Source organism: Dunckerocampus dactyliophorus, chromosome 4 (assembly GCF_027744805.1).
Source record: "Dunckerocampus dactyliophorus isolate RoL2022-P2 chromosome 4, RoL_Ddac_1.1, whole genome shotgun sequence".
NCBI classification, from domain to species: domain Eukaryota; kingdom Metazoa; phylum Chordata; class Actinopteri; order Syngnathiformes; family Syngnathidae; genus Dunckerocampus; species Dunckerocampus dactyliophorus.
Genome location: NC_072822.1, coordinates 25309361 through 25330383, shown reverse-complemented (window position 1 = coordinate 25330383; position 21023 = coordinate 25309361). Strand labels below are relative to the sequence as shown.

The 21023-nt window shown below is 39.8% G+C and overlaps 2 protein-coding genes across 3 annotated transcripts; both read right to left on the bottom strand.

Moving 5' to 3' along the window:
- Positions 1-129: 129 nt before the first annotated feature.
- Positions 130-11690, bottom strand: gucd1 (guanylyl cyclase domain containing 1). Of its 2 annotated transcripts, none has more exons than XM_054772821.1 (6): positions 10475-11690; positions 10270-10354; positions 9985-10150; positions 7941-8032; positions 7610-7851; positions 130-638 (listed from the first exon to the last, which is right to left on the bottom strand). In XM_054772821.1, exons 1-6 carry the CDS (start codon positions 10479-10481, stop codon positions 547-549), a joined length of 684 nt encoding a protein of 227 aa, XP_054628796.1. In that variant the 5' UTR covers positions 10482-11690; the 3' UTR covers positions 130-546. The 2 variants fall into 2 exon arrangements, with proteins under 2 accessions (XP_054628796.1, XP_054628797.1); XM_054772822.1 differs by lacking the exon at positions 130-638 and adding an exon at positions 646-6851.
- A 780-nt stretch (positions 11691-12470) lies between these two features.
- Positions 12471-20681, bottom strand: zbtb26 (zinc finger and BTB domain containing 26). The gene is made up of 2 exons (XM_054772816.1): positions 20461-20681; positions 12471-17040 (listed from the first exon to the last, which is right to left on the bottom strand). Exon 2 carries the CDS (start codon positions 17010-17012, stop codon positions 15681-15683), a length of 1332 nt encoding a protein of 443 aa, XP_054628791.1. The 5' UTR covers positions 17013-17040; positions 20461-20681; the 3' UTR covers positions 12471-15680.
- Between the last annotated feature and the right edge of the window lie 342 nt (positions 20682-21023).

Here is a 21023-nt window from a genome sequence, read left to right as displayed (position 1 = left end):
ACATATTGCTAGTTTCCCAACTGAGCATTATTATCTTTGCACAGGTAGATTTGAATTACCTGAGACTTTCAAAGCTCCACTAGTTCCCCTTATGTGAACAAGTGACACAAAGTGACTTTTTAAAAGTAGTGCTGAAGCTGGTCACATGACCTCTAACATAAACGACTTGAATAAAATGAGTACGGTCATCGTAAAACCTGAATAAAGTTTACGTTACTTCCTGAAAACTCCTATTCTACTGTAGGTCATAATTCATCTATTGTACTTCCTCTTAATCCTCTCAAGATTATGAAACATTCGACAATTAAAAATTCATCATCTCAAAACAACAAAACACAATCAAAAACAATTCAGCATATCCGCCTATTGAGTTAAATCCTGAACAGGCTGAGTGGTGTTGGTTGCATGAAGGGAAACAACAAAGTCTTTTTCATGTGGGCTGTTGGACTCAAAAGCACCGATGAGGATGGCCAAACGGGATCTGGACCAGCGAAGGAAGCCCACCATTTAATGTTCATAATGCAAGTGATCTTCAAACACTGTCAATCAGCTCTCCTTAAAGACAAACAGGATGTCCTCATCTGTCCCGTAGCTCCGCCGAGCCTCCTCAAAGTTGCTGACGGTGGTGCAGCACACACCTGAATGAACACACACACACATAATGACAGTCCGAACAGTTTTACAATTTTGTGAAAACCTTTTTTCCCCCCCATTTCTTGCAGCATATGATACAACTGATGGAACAATTGGCACCACTCTTACTGGGAGAACCTCACTAATGTGAGTACAGGTGGTCCGTTTAGCAAAAATGGAAGAAAACAGCAGTAACTTTACAAGAATAATGTCAAAATACCATATTAGGAAAATAAAGTTATAATATTAGTATAATATCGTTCAGTTCAGGAAAAATAAAGTCAAAATATTATGAGGAAAAAAAATATTTTAGAAGCCTAAAGTTGACAAAGAAAAGAAGGACGTTTTTAAATTGTAATATCATGAACAAAACAAAATATAAAGAAACTTTTGGAAAATTAGGGTGGGAAAAAGTTAGACTACAAGAGTGAAATCCAAATATTGTTATAAAGTCATAATATGAGAAAAAAGATTTGCAAAAATGTAGTTGAAATATTTGTAAAGTAACATTTTTAAATGTAAAAATGAACAAAGTGTAATATAAGGAGAAAAAGATAATAATATGCTTTGTCACCTACAAGTCAAAACTTCAGATGGAGGCTGTTTTTGTCTTTATATACAGCGTCCTCCATAAATATTGGCACCCTGGTTAAGATGTGTTCTTTCGCTTCTAACTTTTTTTTCTAAAAAATATAGGACCACAATGGAAAAAAGAGGAAAATCCAAACTTTAATTAAAGTGCATTTTAAGAAAATTTAAAAAAAAAATCACACATTAAGAAATTATTATTTTACATCAAATCATGTGAGCCACAATTATTAGCACCCCGATGTTAATACTTTGCATAACCCCCTTTTGCCAACCAAATGGCACCTACGGTAATTTTCTCCTGTAATGTTTCACAAGATGGGAGAACACAGAAAGAGGGATCGTCCACCATTCCTCTTTGCACAGTCTCTTTAAATCATCCAGCAACCTGGGTCCTCTCGTCTTCAGCTCACTTCACAGGTTTTCAATGGGGTTGAGGTCTGGGGACAGATATGGCCATGGTAGGAGCTTGATTCTGTGTCTGGTGAACCATTTCTGTGTAGATTTGGCCACATGTTTAGGGTCATTATCTCACTGAAAGACCCAGTGACGACCCATCTTCAGCTTTGGGCAGAGGCCACCAGATTTTGCTTTAAAATATCCTGGTATTTCAAAGCATTCATGATGCCATGCATCCTAACAAGGTTCCCAGGGCCTTTGGAAGAGAAACAGGCCCACAGCCCAACAGGCCCAACCCTTTGCCGTCTGATGGTTATTGCACTGCAGTCGGCACCAGTAAGGGCCTTAATTTGGGTCGAAGACCGCCCTGTGTCTTGATGGACAGCCAATCGGATCCTCCGACTAAGCGCACGTGTGATTTTTTTGGGTCTACTTTTTTGTTCCATAATGATCAGCATCTTCCAAAAATTTTTGAATGACTGTCTTACCGCGCCCAACCTCAGCAGCAATGGCACGCTGCGAGAGTCCTTGCTTATGCAGCTCGAGAATCCAACCACATTCATAAAGAGAAAGCTTCTTAGCTTTAGCAGTCAGGAGGGCATGACAGTGTGAATGCCCGACAGAAAATGACAATTTTGAGCAGATTTTGGCTTTTATAGTCTGTGGTCTTAAACAATTGATAAACAACCTATTTCAGTTCTTTTTTTTTGTTTAAATTACAAGTTCGAAATGTTTTTTGTCTCACTTCCCCTTCTTGCTTTTGCATATTGTAGCTCTACTTAAAACCTCATTAAGATCCAAACGTGAAAAATGCAAATTCTAGCAATTTTTCCAACTGGTCTTAAGATTTTGATCAGGTCTGTATAAAAAAAACAAAACAAACTCTTCCCTCACCCACCCCCCATCTCCCCTGGTAGGGTGGGTGGCTGTTCATCTCAAGCTTGGGTCCTCTACCAGAGGCCCAGGAGCTTGAGGGTCCTGTGCAGTATCTTAGCTGTTCCTAGGACTGCGCTCTTCTAGACGGAGATGTCTGACGTTTCTCCAGGTATCTGCTGGAGCCACTTCTCCAGTGTGGGGGACACGGCCCCCTGTGCTCCTATGACCACGGGCACCACTGTTGCGTTCACCTTCCAGGCTCTCTCCAGCTCTTCCTTGAGCCCTTGGTATTTCTCTAGTTTCTCGTGTTCCTTTTTCTTGATATTGCCATCATTGGGGATGGCTACATCGATCAAAATGGCTGTCCTCTGCTGCTTATCTATGATGATGTTGTGCGGTTGGTTGGCCACAACCATCTTATCGGTCTGTATTTGGAAGTCCTCCAGGATCTTAGCCCTCTCATTTTCCACCACCTTGGGAGGTGTTTCCCATTGAGATTTAGGGGTCTCCAGTCGATATTCTGCACAGATGTTTCTGTACACTATACCGGCTACTTGGTTATGGCGTTCCATGTATTCTTTTCCTGCCAGTATTTTACAACCTGCTATTAGGTGCTGGACTATTTCAGGGGCCTCTTTTCACAGCCTGCACCTGGGATCCTGCCTGGTGTGGTAGACCTGGGCCTCTATTGTCTGATGCTCAAGGCCTGCCCCTGTGCTGCCATGATTAGCATCTCTGTGCTGTCGTTCAGTCCAGCCCTCTCTAGCCATTGATACGACTTGTTCATATCTGCCACTTGAGCTATCTGTCGGTGGTACATCCCATGCAGGGGTTTTTCCTCCCATGATGGTTCCTCCAACTCCTTCTTTTCCAGTTTCCACTGCCTGAGACATTCACTAAGTGCTTCATCTCTTCCTGATGTATTCGTGAAGCTTGGATGTTTCGTCTTGAATAGTGGTCCTGATGCTCACTAATCCTTGGCATCCCTCTTTGCACTTAGCGTATAGCCTCTGGATACTGGATTTGGGGTGGAACCCTCCGTGCATGGTGAGCAGCTTTCGTGTTTTAACATCTAGGTCTGAACTTCCTCCTTTGGCCATCTTATTATCCCAGCAGGGTATCTGATCACTGGCAGGGCATACAGTAGCTGTTAATTGCCCGGATCTTGTTCTTGCCATTGAGCTGACTTCTTAGGACTTGCCTTACACGTTGCAGATACTTGACCGTTGCCGCTTTCCTTGTGGCCTCTTCATGGTTACCATTTGCCTGTGGTATTCCAAGGTACCCCAACATCTACTATTCTGTCCTCTGGGACTGCAAGGCTCTCTGTATGGACTACCTTCCCTCTCTCTGTTACCATTCAGGCACATTTGTCCAGTCCGAATGAAATTCCAATGTCCCCACTGTAGATCCTGCTGGTGTGGATCAGTGAGTCAATGTCTCGCTCACTCTTAGCGTACAGCTTGATGTCATCCATGTAGAGGAGGTGACTGACGGTGGCCCCATTCTTAATTCGGTATCCATAGTCAGTCTTGGTAACCACTAGTTGGTGTTTGGCTCCTCTGGTGTTTTTACCAATGCCTTTCTGTGTTTCTGTCATGTATTGATCCATGTGCCCACTTATCTTAGCTGGTATGATGCCCGACAGGAGCTTCCATGTTGTGGAGAGACAGGTTATCGGCTGATAGTTGGATGAGACTGGTCCCTTCTGAGGGGGATTTCAGAATCAGGACTGTTCGCCCCTTGGGTAGCCATTCAGGGTGGGTCCCATCCCTCAGCAGTTGGTTCATTTGTGCTGCTAGGCGCTCATGGAGTGAAGTTAGCTTCTTTAACCAGTAGGTATGAATCATGTCTGGGCCAGGTGCTGTCCAGTTCTTCATACCTGAGATTCTTTGTTGGATGTCTGCCACTGTGATGGTTACTGGGCCTTGGTCAGTGAGGGTGCTGTGGTCTGCTCTTAGATCTTTTAACCACTGTGCTTCACTGTTATGTGATGCTTCCCTCTCCCATACAGTATGCCTTTCCAGTATTGTTCAGTCTCTAGCCTTGGTGGGTTAGTTCTTGCCACTGGGAGTACACTTTAGTTGGGTTAGTGGAGAACAGCCGGTTTATTTTCCGGGCTTCTATTTCTCGTGTACTTCCTCAATCTTGCAGCCAAGGCTTGGAGTCTTTGTTTGGCAGTTTCCAGAGCCTCAGGTATGGGCATCTGACTGACATCTGACTGACATCTTTTCTGGTTGCACCTTTCTGGAGTTCTGACAATTGGCTTACTTCCATCCGTGTTGCCTTGATTTTGGCTTCCAACCTTCTCCGCCATGGTGCCTCCTTCTTGACCTTCATGTTATCATGTTATCTCCAGGATCACTGTTGCTGTACTGTATGTCAGCTCATTGGTTTCAGCGACTGTCATAGTAGCGATCGTTCTTATTGCTGCATTCACATCAGCTAGGAGACTTTCTGGCGGTACTTCACTCATTCTCGCAAGTCCTTGTCGGGGTTGACAGGCGGATGCCTTACCAACTGAACTATCCAGTATATACACACACACACACACACACACACATTTATGGCTAAAAATACAGTCCCCACGATGCTTAGAGTGCAGCTTCAGGAAGTAGTGAAGTGCCTTTGTTGCCTACGTCACAAATATTGACACCATTTCTGGACTGAGGAATGCTTGAGCTGAGCTTTGACTTTGTCTTCTCTTTTTTTTTTTTAGTATTCGTTTGTTAAATCTTTGAACTAGAGCCATTGTTTGAAGAGGTGCATTGCACTTCTGTTTATTATTCTATGGGGGTTACTTTTCTGTTCATAACATTGTTCGTTGCTTTTGCAGAATCAATATAAAAGATTATTGAACGCTAATGAATGCTTGAAGGGTCATGGATTCGGTGCACTGTTACAAGGAGATATGGGAGCAAACACTTGAAAGAAAAAGAAAACCCTGCAACCACAGGGATAAAAGTCATAAGTTGTTCTTGTTTTATTACTGTTCAATTTATTGTATTTAATATTTTACTGTATTTTATATGTCCTACGTGTGTTCTGTGTACAGTGTGAGTGACTTAGGAGATAATTTAGGTATAAGTTCCGATTTACATACTAAAACGCAACTTCACACTATCACAATATTTTATACTAACTTTTTATGGGACAACACTGAAGAAATGACACTTTGGTAGAACATAAAGTAGCCAGTGTACAGCTTGTATAACAATGTAACTTGTTATACAATCTAACCATCATCAATGCAACCATCCCCTCAAAATAACTCAGCACACAGCCATTAATGTGTAAAACACTGGCAACAAAAGTGAGTACACCTCCCACTGTTAGTGAAAATTTCTAAATTCGTAAAGAAGTTAAGTGGACACATCAGCGTCATATCCAGAGGGTGTGTTTGGAGAATAGAGTTATGACTACTGTCAGCATTGCTGCAGAGGTTGAAGGGTTCGGGGATCAGCCGGTCAGTGCTCAGACCATACGCTGCACTCTGCATGGCTGTCATCTCAGGTGGAAGCCTCTTCCAAAGATGATGCACAAGAAAGCCTGCAAACACTTTGCTGAAGACAATCATACATGGATTAGTGGAACCATGCCCTGTGGTCTCATGAGACCAACATAAACGTATTTGGTTCATATAGTGCCAAGCATGTGTGGTAGCAACTCGGTGAGGAGTACAAAGACAAGTGTGTCTTGCCTGCAGTCAAGTATGGTGGTTGGAGTGTCATTATATGGGGCTGACTGAGTGCCGCCAGCACTGGGGGAACTACAGTTCATGTGCATGAACATACTGAAGCGAAGCATGATGCCCTCCTTTGGGAAACTGAGCTGCAAAGCAGTATTCCAACATAATAAGGACCTCAAACACACCTCCAAAATCACCACTGCCTTGCTAAAGAAGCTGAGGGTATAGGTGATTGACCTAAACCCTATTGAGCATCCGTGGGGCATCCTCAAACGGAAGGTGGAGGGCAAGGTGTCTAATATCCACCAGTTCCATGAAGTTGTGATGGAGGAGTGAGAGAGGACTGCAGAGGTAAATGTCCTGTTATCCAAGCTGTACACTGACTACATTGTATCAAAGTGTCATTTCTTGAGTGTTGTCCTATGAAAAGGTATACTGAAATATTTGAAGAAATATAAGGGACTATATATTAGCACACTCAGTGTAATAATGAATGTGTGGTGGAAAATATTATGTTATGCGTTAATACTTATGCTTTGAGTCATAACTTTGCTGTAGGAAGAACCCTTGACAAAGCGGGCACAAGTCGGGGTACTGCATGGCGCTGTAGAATGCTGTGGTAGTGTATCATCAGCTCTCAGTTGCAGTACAGTTCCTGTTCAGTTTCCTGATGAAAGACAGGAGTCTAATCTTTCTTTTGGTAGGTTCCATGTTTACATAGCCATAGAACACAATATTGTGTGCCTTGAAAGGTCAGTCAAAATAGTCTAAAATTGCTGGTACTGAAGGGATTGTCTTTTGAAAATGGCTGGGATTGAATGAGTTCATGTACATGTCAAAGTGGCCCCCACGTCCTTACATTTTCTGTATGGTATATGAATATTTGTATCTTTTATTTGAGATTTTTATTTATTGGAGTATTACCTGCCAGTAAATCTTTCAATAATAATAATAATAAAGAATACAGAGAGAATTTTGGGAGAAAAAAGTTGTTCTCACACACAAAAAAAGTACCGAAACCAGACCAAAACTGTGGTACAGACTGTACCGTGGGTTACCTGTACCCTGCACCCTTAGTATGTATAATATTCGATATATATGTCTAATTTTGACTTTGTGTCAATTACAGAAAATCCCAAATTAATTCAAAATTCTTGTTTTTAAAAATCACTGCGTATTTTCGTCTAGTATACATGTGCACACATGTAGGTGTCCACCGAGATGACACCTATCGGATATTAATGATTACCAGTGTTTCCCATTATATTCCATTATTTATTGGATTTGTGGAAAAAAATGATTTGGTTAACGCCCGTTTGGGTAAGAGTCAGACCTTCTGTAATAAATTAATGACACTCACTACGGTTCCAATGTACTTACATTTTGATTAAAAAAAAGTAATGATCGTGGGGTACAATTACTCACGGTCAGAATATGCAGGGTTGTTGTACAAAATGCAGCCAGTGGTCCTGTTGAAGCCGCGCACCACCACGAAATGACCCTGATACTCTGGCTTCCTGCAGAAACATTTCTGGCCCACAGGGAGGAAGCAGCAGTATTTGACCGGTGCAGAGCAGAGTTCACATGTCAAGATGACAGCATTGATGAGCACTATGGCAACATGACGCTGTTCCAGGTGGGACTCAATTTCCTGAATTGTCACAGAGCTGTGGCGAGATAGTAGCACAAATAGTTTCAGTGAATCAGTGATTCGTCAAAACCATCCACATAAATGGCTATGAACCATATCACCTACCATTTCTTCACCAGCACACCTTTGGTCTCTGCTTTAAGGAAAAGCTCATTCACTCGGTCTTCTTCCATATCAAAATGCTTCTTATAAAATGACTGCAAATAGAAACAATACAAGAATATGAAAAGCTTCATATTTTATTATTTTTTTGTCTGAACTTTGTTTTGATGGGCACGTCATGCAGCCAGTCACGTGAGGATATAGTACAGGGGTGTCAAACCTTTTCCACTGAGGGTCACATACTGAAAAATGAAAGGATGCAAAGGCCACTTTGAATAGACTAATATGTTACAGTGTATACTGTATATTTCAAGACTGCATCTTAGCTATCATCCACATTCCTCAACCGTTTCCAACTGTTCCAACATCAAAGGATTCAGCTAATTCAGGATATTCATGCCGTTTTCCACATACCGAGAATTCCCACTTTTCTCGACATTCCCATTTTTCGCAATGCAAAACGCCTTTGATCTAAAGATTTCTCACTGCTTCCACATTTCTCAACCAATTCAGACTGTTCCAAAGTCAAACTTTGGAACTCATTCAGCACATTTACTCACCCCGGTACATTGCGCTATCGTGTTAGGTGTTCGCATGCTAACATTAGCATGCTGACGTGAGCATGCTAGCAATGCTAACCTGCGAATGTCTATCATTTTTTGCTACTTTCATGGGTAGACACACATATAAACACTTAGCACTGTCTTGGTAGCTGTTAGCATTCTAACATTAGTAAGTTAACATTACTAATGTTAACATACTAGCATTTTTACTACTTTTATGGGTAGATACCTGTATACACACTTAGCACTATCATGCTAGGTGTTATGCATCCTAATGTTAACATACTAGCATTTTTACTACTTTTATGGGTAGATACCTGTATACACACTTAGCACTATCATGCTAGGTGTTAGCATGTTAACGTTAGCATGTTATCATTGCTAGCATGCTAACATTAGCATAGGTAGACGCATATGTAAACACTTAACACTATGATGCTAGGTGCTAGCATGTTAACGTTTGTCTTGTATGTTTCTCATACAATCTAATTAAAAAATATTTTTTTTCTTTAATGTTTCAACTCTAAAGGTGAAAAGAATGATATAATGTAATAATAAAATGAAAATAACGTTTTCGTAACATACTAAAACGTTTTTCCTCATATTACAAATGTATTCTCGTAAAAAATTGCAACCTTTTCCCCCTTAGATTACGACTTTTTTCTCATAATATTTATGACTTTATTCTCATAATAATAAAGCTGTTTTTCAATTTCTGCTGTTTTTTTTTAATCTTGTCAATTTTCTTCAATTTTTCTTTATTCTCGTGACATTAGAATTATTTTCTGTAACCTAATTTTCCAAAAATTACAACTTTATTGGTTGTTTTGTTTGTTTCTCATAATATTACAGCTTTAAAACGAATAAAGCAACAACAACTTTAATATTTCAACTCTATACTACTAAAACAATACTTTATTATACTGTACATTATTTTTCCTCACAATATCACGTTATTGTCATACATTTTTTCTCTTAATATTTTGACTTTATTCTTGTACAGTTACTGCTGATTTTTCCATTTTTTCTGTTGGTTTTTTTTTTTTATGTTTTCTTGTTAAATTTTTAGAATGTGCTGCGGGCCAATAAAAAAACACCAGATGGCCCTGGGCCACACTTTGATCACACTTGATATAGGATCATACCATTATGTGAAAGTGCAGAGAAAACCTCAAAAATAAGAAAGATAAGTTTCGGAAAGGAAGAATCAGTCCATCCAAGCTGCGGCATCTAATTTACTTTTGCATATACTGTGTTTTGTTTTGTTTTTGGTAGTGTGGATTTGTTTGCTGTGTTTTATTAATTTGTGCAATTAAAGTTTGCTTCTTTATTAAACAACAGTATAACAGAATAAATGCACAAAATGAGGAAATGCCTCTCATGAAAAACACTGAATGCAAAAGTGATGCTCAATCTCCATATCAATCAAAAGACACAAAATGAACAGATGATCGTGAGTCAGCCCATCATTGGTGCAACTGTACCTGATTCCGAAAGCCCTTATCAACACCCAGTGTCTGTGTGTAGAAGCAATGCTTGATTCCTAGATGGCACATGAGGTAGGCCAGGTCAATAGTCCACACACTCTCTGTCATCCTCAGCTCCCAACACGCCCTCTGAAACTCCTCATCGCTGATGGGGTGTAGATACCTGCCACAGGGCAGTCACAGGCTCAGTTATAATCCTTTTGCTACTCATTAAAAGCTCGTAGATATGATATGCCTGCTTATTATATACAGTACCATCGTTTCACACATGCTATGACTTACTTGAGGACCATTCTGGAGCAGGCTAGACCACAGTCCCAGTGGTAAAGCTGCCGAACGACAGGTACATCCAGCAGGACGGCATCATCTGGGGAGAACATACAGATGGAATGATAACGCTCTGCAATTAATTGGCATTGTGGTGCTAGTGTGGCTGACAAAGCACCGACAGTACGTTTCATTGTTGACGTCAGCTGGTGTCACTCACCTGTCATTCTGCTGTGTTCTCTCTTGGTGGGAATTCCGCCTCCTAGTTAACTCAGCTGAAAATGTATAGTTTAATCTACAGCATTTAGAGCAACTAAGTAGGGTTTCCTTATCGAGAGAGAACCGCAAGTTTAACGTTAGCTGCCCGGCTAGCCTTACTAAAATTATGTTGATGTTGAAGTTGAAGTGGTGTTGGCAGATTACCTACTTATATTGCCACGCTGACATATCGGCGCACTCGACCGTTTAACATTAAACACTGCGACGAGGACGCAACGATGTGACACACGTTCTAAAACTCAACAAAAACAATTTGCCTTAATTCAGCGTCTCTTCCGGTTCGCCATAGCATTTCTTCTTCGGTCACTTTTTTGTGGCAACGCAAACAAGAATGTACAAGCCGCCATCTAGCGGATGTAAGTGCACGCTGTCTGTCAGCCTTGTGGAGGATTGGTGGGAGAATTGATGGGGAGATTTTATTTGTATGGTTACAACACAGGTAAAATACCCATCCATCTATTTCCTATGCCGCTTACCCAGATGTTGCCGATCTCCTGACTGTGTGGCCCAACATGCTAACCACTCGACCACCGTGTTCCCCACAGGTAAGATATGAAAATTATACTATAGATAGATAGATAGATAGACTAAGGGTACATTTGTTTGGACAAATATGATGATGATAACAAATATAGCTCATAAGAGTTTAATTTAAGGGTTAGGGTTAGGGATATCTAACAACTTCCATGGTTGTCTTGATAATAACCAAAATCACTTGTTCTTACATGAAAAACTATGGCATTACTGCCAAAACATTTAACTCTTATGGGCTATTTTTGTTGTCATTTTTCTATTTGTCCAAACAAAGGTACCTTTGAAAAAAGTGTATTGTTTGATGGCTTTGCTTCGCGTCCTGAACTCCACTACAGAAATCAGTGTTTTCTACACGTCCGCTTCTTAAACTATGATTTCATGATGAAATGGAAAATGTGGCCATTGCTGAAAACTTTTCAATATGTTGCCTTGACTTTGGCTGAATTGTCTTTTGCAAAATAATTTTCAATTTGTGTATATTGGTAATGTTTGATAGCAAATGCTAACTGGTTGTACAGCAATACATGAACTGCGTCCTAACGAACGTTACGTAGCTATTTTGACTGACATATTACCAGTACTCAGCTTATGTACATTATTGAGGAATTGTCTTTATTGCCATATTGAATATAATTGATCAATTAATCAACCATTTTGATTACCTGTAAACTTTGAAAACGTGTATGTGAAATACTAATCACTAATATTTACAATAGCATTTCAAAGTTTACCCATTAGATTTCATAAATGTTATGTTTTATAGAAAGAGGTAGATCATTTTGACCCTGATATACATGTATAAGGTACATAAATACAGTATGTACTCAGATTTTGACAAAAAAATATAATAAATATATATTTTCTATATTTGTAGTAGGAGGTAGAGCTCTGGGACTCATTTTAAAAGTAGCTCGCAGGCTGAAAAAGTGTGAGCATCCCTGCTATAACGTGTATATACTGTATATAGTGTGATGAGTTGTGTGTGATGATTTTGATAGTAACCATAAAAACACATTTAAAGGTATATATTGTAATACATATTTTTTTTAAGGTTGTTATATTGATAAAATGTAAAAAAATAGTGTAAAATTAGTGATGCGTCATGTGTTCTAATATCAATGGTAACCATACAAATATAATTATATATATATATTAAATATTTTATGGTAATGGGTTATGGTTATATGGCTAAGATATGAAAAAAATGGTAAAATACATATTTTGATAAGTATGTAAAAAAGATATGTATTTTACACATTTTAAAATATTTTTCACATTTTACCTACCGTAAATTCATTATTTTTACGGTTTTTATTATTTTATATTTGTATATATATATATATATATATATATATATTCAAATATCAAATATGTGAATAAATTTAAATGCTTTTCATAACAAATTTGGTGGGCGGAAGTGGCTCAGGAGGTAGAGCAGGTTGTCCAGAAACCAGAAGGTTCCCGCCAATCACTGTCATGTGTCCTTGGGCAAGACACTTCACCCACCTTGCCTCCAATGCTGTCCACACTGTTGTATGAATGTGAATGAATGTTTGGTAGTGGTCGGAGAAGCTGTAGGCGCGAATTGGCAGCCACGTTTACGTCAGTCTACCCCAGGGCAGATGTAGATACAGATGTAGATAACCACCACCAGAGGAGTGAATGAATAATGGGTTCATTTTTTGCATGCTTGCTTGTTGATGTCTCGCGCCTTCGGTGTGTGTTTTTGCCATGAGCTCTGCAAGTTTCCCTTTTTTCTGCTCTGCTTTTGAGTTAAATGACGGACTTTTGCCTGCACTGGGTTCTCGTCTCTGCATCTTGGGGTCATCGCCACACCCGTTACATGACAATTATACGGGTAAAATGTGAAAACCTTTCCATCACAATTACAGTATCCGAATATTTGCACATTTATGTCCATACATTTCAAACAGCTTCCACTTTTCTTAGCATAATTCGGTGTAATAAAGGTGTGTCTGCGGGAATTTTGCCCATGCAGCATTGTATTTATGAGGTCACGCACAGAAGCAACATTCTTGGAGGCGGTGTGTGCGCTCAGGGCTTCAGTCAAGTTCTTCCACGCCAAATTCACTCAACCATGCTTATATGTAAGAATGTGTATTAGTAACAGCCAGTAGAGGGTCCTGGAAACATGTCTTAACACCAAAACACTACATTTTGATGTGACCTCTCTCCCTAAACACACCATCTCCAGTGATGTTTGGCTTCGTTTATGATGTAATTAATTTACATGTGATGTGGTATAAGAGTTGGAAGCTGAAAGCTGAAGCTGAAAGCAACTCTTGATTTTTTTTCCCACAACAACAGTAATACTTCTCCCATTGAAACACTGTAATGTAGATATTTATTGTTACTACGCGATAACAGTAATTACCATACATTTTGAATGAACAATAGACAGAATATGGAATGTCATAGTGGTGAAATCACTGTGTTCTGTTCAATGGTTTTCCAGGGTTTTCTGAAATGAAAAACTTAATTTTTGGTGGGAAAATCTTTTGTATTTATCAACCACCTGGTTTTTAATGTTTCCATACATTATACTTTTACACTTAAGACCGTATATTATATACCTGTACATACACACACAAAATAAGGTTTTCATTGTCAGTTATCCATTGGACAAAGTTGGAAAAACTGACAGGATTTTCAGTTACACACATTCAGCACAACGTCCGTTTCAGCACTGAGCGGTCTAGTGCAATATGAAGGCATCTACAATACTGTACATTACAGTGAAATAAGTCCACAGTGATAAAACCTCGTTACAGAAGAGCTGGGACACAAATGTACACTACCAAAACAGGTTATATTTCTGTGCTGTACATGTTAGCAGTGTCACTTTATGGAAAGTCTTTGTAATGCTACCGTGCGATGAATCATGAAGGCTGAAGATAAAATCTACATTTTTGGCATCTCGGCTAACATCTATGACTGAATCAGCTGTGCCTGCTGATTGCTGCCAGACAGCAAACTTTACTGCACGGGTGTCCAAACTTCCGCATACAGAAAAAACGAAGGATGTGGGGGTGCGGGCACTTTGATACATTTTGTACATTAAAGATGCTAAAACCAATTCAGTGTACGCCAACAAAGCAAATCAGTGTAATATCTAATAGGATATCCAATTAATAATGCATTTATTTTATTTTTACAAAATACAGAGGGCCATTAAAAAACAAATTGTGGGCCAAAAATCGCCACCGGGCTGCACTTCGGGCATAGTTCGTTGAAGACAGCACAGTGCTCGTGTTGGCTTGAAGATATTTTATGTACTTACAAATTTTTACAATATTCCCCTAGTCTTACAAAGGAGAGCGTGCTTCAATTATTCGATTCAGCATTCAAAGCCGCGCAAATTCACAGATTTTTGGTCCAAAAACTTATATATGTATTTTTTCCCCCCCAAAATAGGCTGTTTTATCCGCAAAAACACATCTCATTCACCATCGGTAATGATGTATAAATATGCAACAATACAGGTAAAATGTACAGCATACATGTACCACTGTTAGAAAGCCCACAATTTTTACATGTTTATGTATTTATGCTTCACTGATAATGTTTTCCATCAAGCGCTGAGAGCTTGCAGTTTGTTCGGTGGTCCTGGAACGCACCATAATTGTGTGCTGTGAGACACAAGAGTTTGTTTGGCCACAGAAGCACTGGCTTCGACAGTCAGTCAGGCCTCAGAACTTGCAGCGATGTCAACACAAGTTAATATATGATGGTACTGTAAATCGTTCCCGGAATTACAACAGGTAAACAGTGTGGATTATGTAGACGCAACTTGGAGCAACACCTTCTCTAGCCTGCTAGTGACTGTGCCGCCGATTACATCTGTTCATGCATCATCTGGCATTATCATTCATTAGTGGGGAGTACCTATACATTTTAGATTTTAAATTTGTTTGAGAAGTGTGTGAGGCATATTTAGGGCTTAAACCTGGATTGTGTTGCGAGTGAGCAATGGTAATTGAAGACAAAGGGCAGGTTGTTGGAGCTGAATCTAATCATTGTAAGTCACTTTTACTGTAAATGTTGATTTGAAATCGGAGGAGAAGGTAAACATCAAGCTAGCAGGAGGGTCTGGACTGTGGGGAGCAAGCCGCATGTAAAAATAGATATTTCTATTTCCTCTAGGTTTTTTCGTCCCGGAAAGTAGCACCAGCAAAAAGCGGGGATCTACTGTAATCCATTTGTCACACCACCCCAGTACCCTAAGATACATGGTAAATACGTAATACAGTTTTCCCTGGTTTATCGCGGTGAATTGGTTCCAGACATGACCGTATAGTACAACTGTGCATTGGCCAACAGCCTCAATGTGAGTATCTTCTACTGTGCAATATTGTATAGTTCATTGACAACTGATGACATTTACTTTCCAATGGTGTCGCTGCGCCTCCAGTTACCACAAAAACGTGTGGTGTCTCCAATGGTACCATTTAGTCCAAGAGTGCGGTCGATCTTAAGAGTAGAAATGGATCGTCCCCAAAAAGGGGGCAACAATACACAGCCCATACTTTTAAATTGGGCATTTCTACGGTGGTAGTCTCTGCTCATCCTTGGGTCACCTACATTTGATTTATTTATACAGTCTCATTCGGACAGTGCCTCAAATTGTACCTGAAGTCTGTCTCATAATTGTTAGACTGACTGATAAACGGTCCACTGGCGTCGTTCTCTTCAGGCCCGCCATCATGCAAATTGCCTTCGTTTGCGTTGTCAAAACTGTTCTTGCCGTGGATCTGCTTGAGGTGCTTGCGGAGAACAGGTTTGTGAGCGAACATCATGTCACAGTAGTTACAGCGGTGAGGCTTGTCCCCGCTGTGCAGGTTCAGGTGATCTAGTAAGGAGCACTTCTGGGTGAAGGTCTTCCCACAGATCTTACACTGGAAGGGTTTGATCCCCGCATGGACCCGCATGTGTCGGTGTAGGTTCCCCTTTTGCGTGAAGGTCTTTCCACACAAGAGGCACATGAAGAGCTTGTGCATCTTGAGGTGGTTGGCATACTTCTCAAGCTGCCGGAAGACGCGGCTGCACTTGGGACACTGGTGGTACCACTGGAGGGGTTTGTCGTAGTTCTTCTGTTTTTCAGCAGGGTTGGACGGAGAAGGAGGGCGAAAGGGGTAGCCTGGCATGCTCGGGGGTGCCATCATTTCACTCCCACGGCTGTCAACAGTGGAATTGATGAGTGAGTGTTGGGGCTCGGGTGAGTGTAGGGCAGCCGGAGAGCTTGTAGGGAAGGTGGACTCCACAGACTCCACCTTTACTATGCTGATGTCACTCTCTTCCACTTCCTGCACGGGATGCAAATCGGACGTGTGAGGAGGAGACTTGGGCTGTATAATGACATCATCATCATCATCATCATCATCAGTACTAATGTCCTCCACCTGCTCCACCCTCTCTACCTCCTGGACAGTCTTCACCTGGAAGTGCTCCTGTTCTCTCAAAGCCTGGGAGCACAATCTGTCCTCTCTGCTCACTCTTTTCATCTCAACATCGACTTCCATCTTGGGTGACGGCTGTGGCTTGATGAACTTGTTTAAGGCTTGAGTACACTGCTCCACAATGTGGCCCATTTGGAGGAAGCTGGCCACCGTCAGGTAGTTGACCAGCTCTAATTCAGGAAACTCCAGTTGGCCCGTGTAGCAGGAAAGCAGCAGCTGCTGGCCGACCTTTGCCTCCTGGATCATGGAGATCTGCACTTCATTGGAGTCCTGCTGAAGGATGAACTGGTCTCTGAGGAAAGATGAACCCGCAGCAAACACAACCTTATGACCAGGGACTTTAAGCTGGTTGATGCGCACAGTCACATCACAGAAGCGTCGCTGGTGCCGAAGAAGGTCCATTTTCTGCAGCATGGAGTCACCATATGTAGCAAAGTGGAACTGCAGGATCACCTGATTCTGGGCCATAGTGAACTACGGACCGCGGACAATGCACCTGTTGAAGAAAGAAGTATCAACTCTATCATTTCTTATATGACATTTTCTGCTTTCCTATTATTTGGTATTAGCATATACAGGGTCAGGCAAAATGATCTGACACATTTGTAGGTTAAATAAAAGGCAAATAAAGTAAAGAAACAAAAAAGTGTTTTTATTTTCAAAAAGTACATGTAATGCCATTTTTTTCATATAATGCCATTTTGCTTTGTTTCTTTATAATGCCATTGTTTTTAGCTTCTTTTTCATTGTGGAAACGTTTATCAAAACAAACAAATCTGTAACTGCAACACAAGGAGCGTTCCGTTTGCACTTCAATCTTGGTAGACATGATCCCGTACCAGCTCGAAACACCATCTTGTTATGGGTTACCAACTTCAGAGCTACTGGATCTGCATTGAGTGTGTGTACAATAATGGATCCCATTTGACTGATTTCATTTTAAAACATAATGAAACAGAACGAAATTATATGTACTTTTCAAAAATAAAAACACTTTATTTTTTCTTTACTTTATTTGCCTTTTATTTAACCTACAAATGTGTCAGATCATTTTGCCTGACCCTGTACATGCAGTGGTGGAAATAATTATTTGACACGCTGCTGAATTTGTCATTAATTTGGACCGCGACAGATAGCGCCAAATCTATCTATTCACCCTCTCTCACAAAGTCATTACAACGGAACTGTCTGTGTAGCTTATCAGTACAACTCTGTACAGTAGATGGCATAACTCTGCTTCTTAACAGACATACATTGATGTGTACATTATCTTTAATTACTGAGGCACCTCGAGGGTCCAAAACATCGGCTCTTTTGATTTTTACGATTCTTAAAAAGTTGTATGGAATATATACTCGCATTCCCATTATTTTATTTTAACACTTGCATTGCGTGCAAGTGCAATGCATTGCAATCATTTATTGACCTAGTCAAGACTGAATTTTTGGAAAATACTGCATATTTTTGTGTTTTTTTGTCGATCGCAAAAAAAGAGTGTAAAATAAAAACAAATGAATGAATGAATGTATTTTAATCACCCGTTCTCTGCCGCACAAAATTAAACCAACACCCGTAGGACAATAAATTCATGTTTTGTTATTAAATAAGTTTTAAAAACATGAGACAATGTCACACATTCCTGATGACACAAACCAAAAAGCATCGTTTCACCCATCTACACACAAACACTGAGTTAGAGTTTTTGAAAATCTCCGCTCTGGCCGGAATTTTGCATCATGGCCAATTCCGCAAATCAGACGATAGTGTACTCTAGTGTACACTCACGCTCGGGCAACCAAACACCACAAATAGATTGCAGTCCCGTGGGAAACACTGTGGTAGGCTTATTTTAACAAAAACAGAGAGAATCTCAAACCAAAAATCTGCGTACATTCTAAGGAGGGATTTTTGGTCGCCTCCTCTTTAAAGTTACGGTCCAATCTTGAAAGTTTCGAGGCTGTCCCTTGGTAACTTAAAGTTTACACTCCCTCCACAGATTTCCCTTGGGATTAAGGTACGGAGACTGGCTACGCCGTCTTAATGTGCTTCTTGAGCCACTTGTTTGTTGCCTTGGCCGCGTGTTTTAAGGCAGGCAGGCAGACTTTATTTGGACTTTCTCATAATATTCTGACTTTAAAAAAATAACATACTTTTTCTTCTAAAGTTTTTCTCTTCATATTTTGACTTTATAGTATTCTCGTAAAATTACAGCTATTGTTTTCATTTCTGATGTTTTTTTTTTTTTTTTTTTTTTACTTTCCAACTATTTCAACTTTCTTCTTGTAATTATGACTTTATTTCCATAATATTTTGACTTTTTCCGCAACCTAATTTCCCACAAATTACAACTTTGTTTGGTTTTTCATAATTCCTTTTTCATATTACAATGTTATTCTCATAAAATTACAATTTTTTCCTCAGATTACAACTTTTTTGTCCTTAATATTTTGAGTTGATTCTTGTCAAATTAGTACTGATTTTTCCATTTTTGCTGTTTTTTTATATTAGATTTATATTATATAGTATATTTTTACTATATATTTATTATTATATTTTTAGAATGTGCCACGGGCCAGTAAAAATACAAAAAATAATAAAAAATAAACAGCCGTGAACCGCAAATAGCCCCCGGGCCAAACTTTGGACACCCCTGTTTTAGGGTTTCTATCGTGCATGACCCATCAGTTCAAGTTCTCATCCAAAATTCTACATAGCCTTGTTCCATTACAGTAAAGTGTGTTACCTACGGTTTTCTTGGTTACCGTGGTTCCAGCTATCTTGAGATCATTAACAAGCTCCTCACGTATAATTCTGGGCTGATCCCTCACCTTTGTCAGTCACCCTTACCTCATGAGGTGAGATCTTGCATGGAGCTTCCGGGCAAGGGAAGTTTGTCTTTTTGCAAATGATTGCAAAGGAAAGGGACGGGACTAATATGTGTAATAACCTGTGTTTGGGTCAGACTTCTTGCTGGCCAGTTGGGAATCGAAGACTTATTTCTCTCAATCAAATACAAAATTTATAACATTGGTGGATTTTTTTTCTGTCATATGTTAGGATTTAATAATTATTACCTTCATTGTATACTTTTAATTAAGGACAAGTTAGTCTTGAACAGTAGCTAGGTCTCAGGCCTACTTAAATATGCATAGGCAAGACCATCAAAAGAACCAGCTTCTGGGTGGAAAATCCCAAAATAGATAGAACAGATTAAACAACCCACCACAGATAGATTGCAGTCTTGTCGGATACGCTGACATATCTTCTCACAATAACCAATACATCTTAAAAGCACCATAATAATAGTTATATCTGCTGAATCTGCTGAAATAAAACAGGTTCACTGTCACATAATAAAATGAGAAACCAAACTCCAATAAGAATTCTTCCAAAATAAAGTTCAGCATGCTAATAGTCCATCAAGAAAACGACTTTCGCCTCAATAACGTATCTCCCCTTCTTATCTCATCGAAATGCAAGCTTTCAGTTTTAACTGTTAAGTGCATCGAATGATGTGGGCTTCAGAAACACAAACATGTTGAGCACTTCCATACGTACACTTAGCCTTTTGAGTGCATGCTTATGCACTCCCAAATGTAAGTACACATGTGCGTGAATTGAGCCATCGCCTATAAAATGCCATTGGCGACATCAAACAATAATTCGATTCACGGTTACTGAACAAAGATGTTATTATATTAATTCCAGGGCGTAAGCCAGGAATTTGCTCTTTAACAAAGCTGACTGTCCACCATACCCATTTGTGGATGCTACGTGCTAACAATGAAAGACTGTCTTGTGGTTGCTAGCTTTAGCACATTTAACGACTGGTTAGCATAGCAAAGGTGTACGTGTGTGTGGCTAACTGGCTAGCTGCTATTGTATTTTATAGTTTGCGTGACGAAGAGACACTCACCGCTCTTTTTGGTCGTCGCCTCGTAATCAAAACAGTGCAAGAAATTGTCTTTACTGGCCTATCCTCCACGGTCCGTCTGTCGTTATAGCGATATATCTTCATAGGACCTAATATGAGCACACTGCCTCCCACTGCATTGGAGCAGGCGACGTACTGTACAACGCATTCATTGCTACAATATTACACAGTATTTTATAACCTTAATACGCATTTCGAGTTTTCTTAATGCGTAGTTGGGCAAATATTGATCGTAAATAGTATTATATTCACTTTAAATTATTTTTATAAATTATTATCAAAATATCGTATCAAAGCATAGTGTAGTGCAGTTTCAGTATCGGACCGTTACGATAGCGTGATGTGATATTTTTCATTCCTTTTTTCTGCAAATGTCTGTGTTGTTGATATTGTTATATTTATATATTGTTAAATTGTTCAGAAATATTTTCGTTAATATTTTTTGCCTAAAGTTTTTGTCTGATGTTTTATTCTGATTGCTATGATGATCAGCCAATTTAAGGAGAATTCAAAAAATCATTCAAGGATCTTGAAAAATTTAAAGT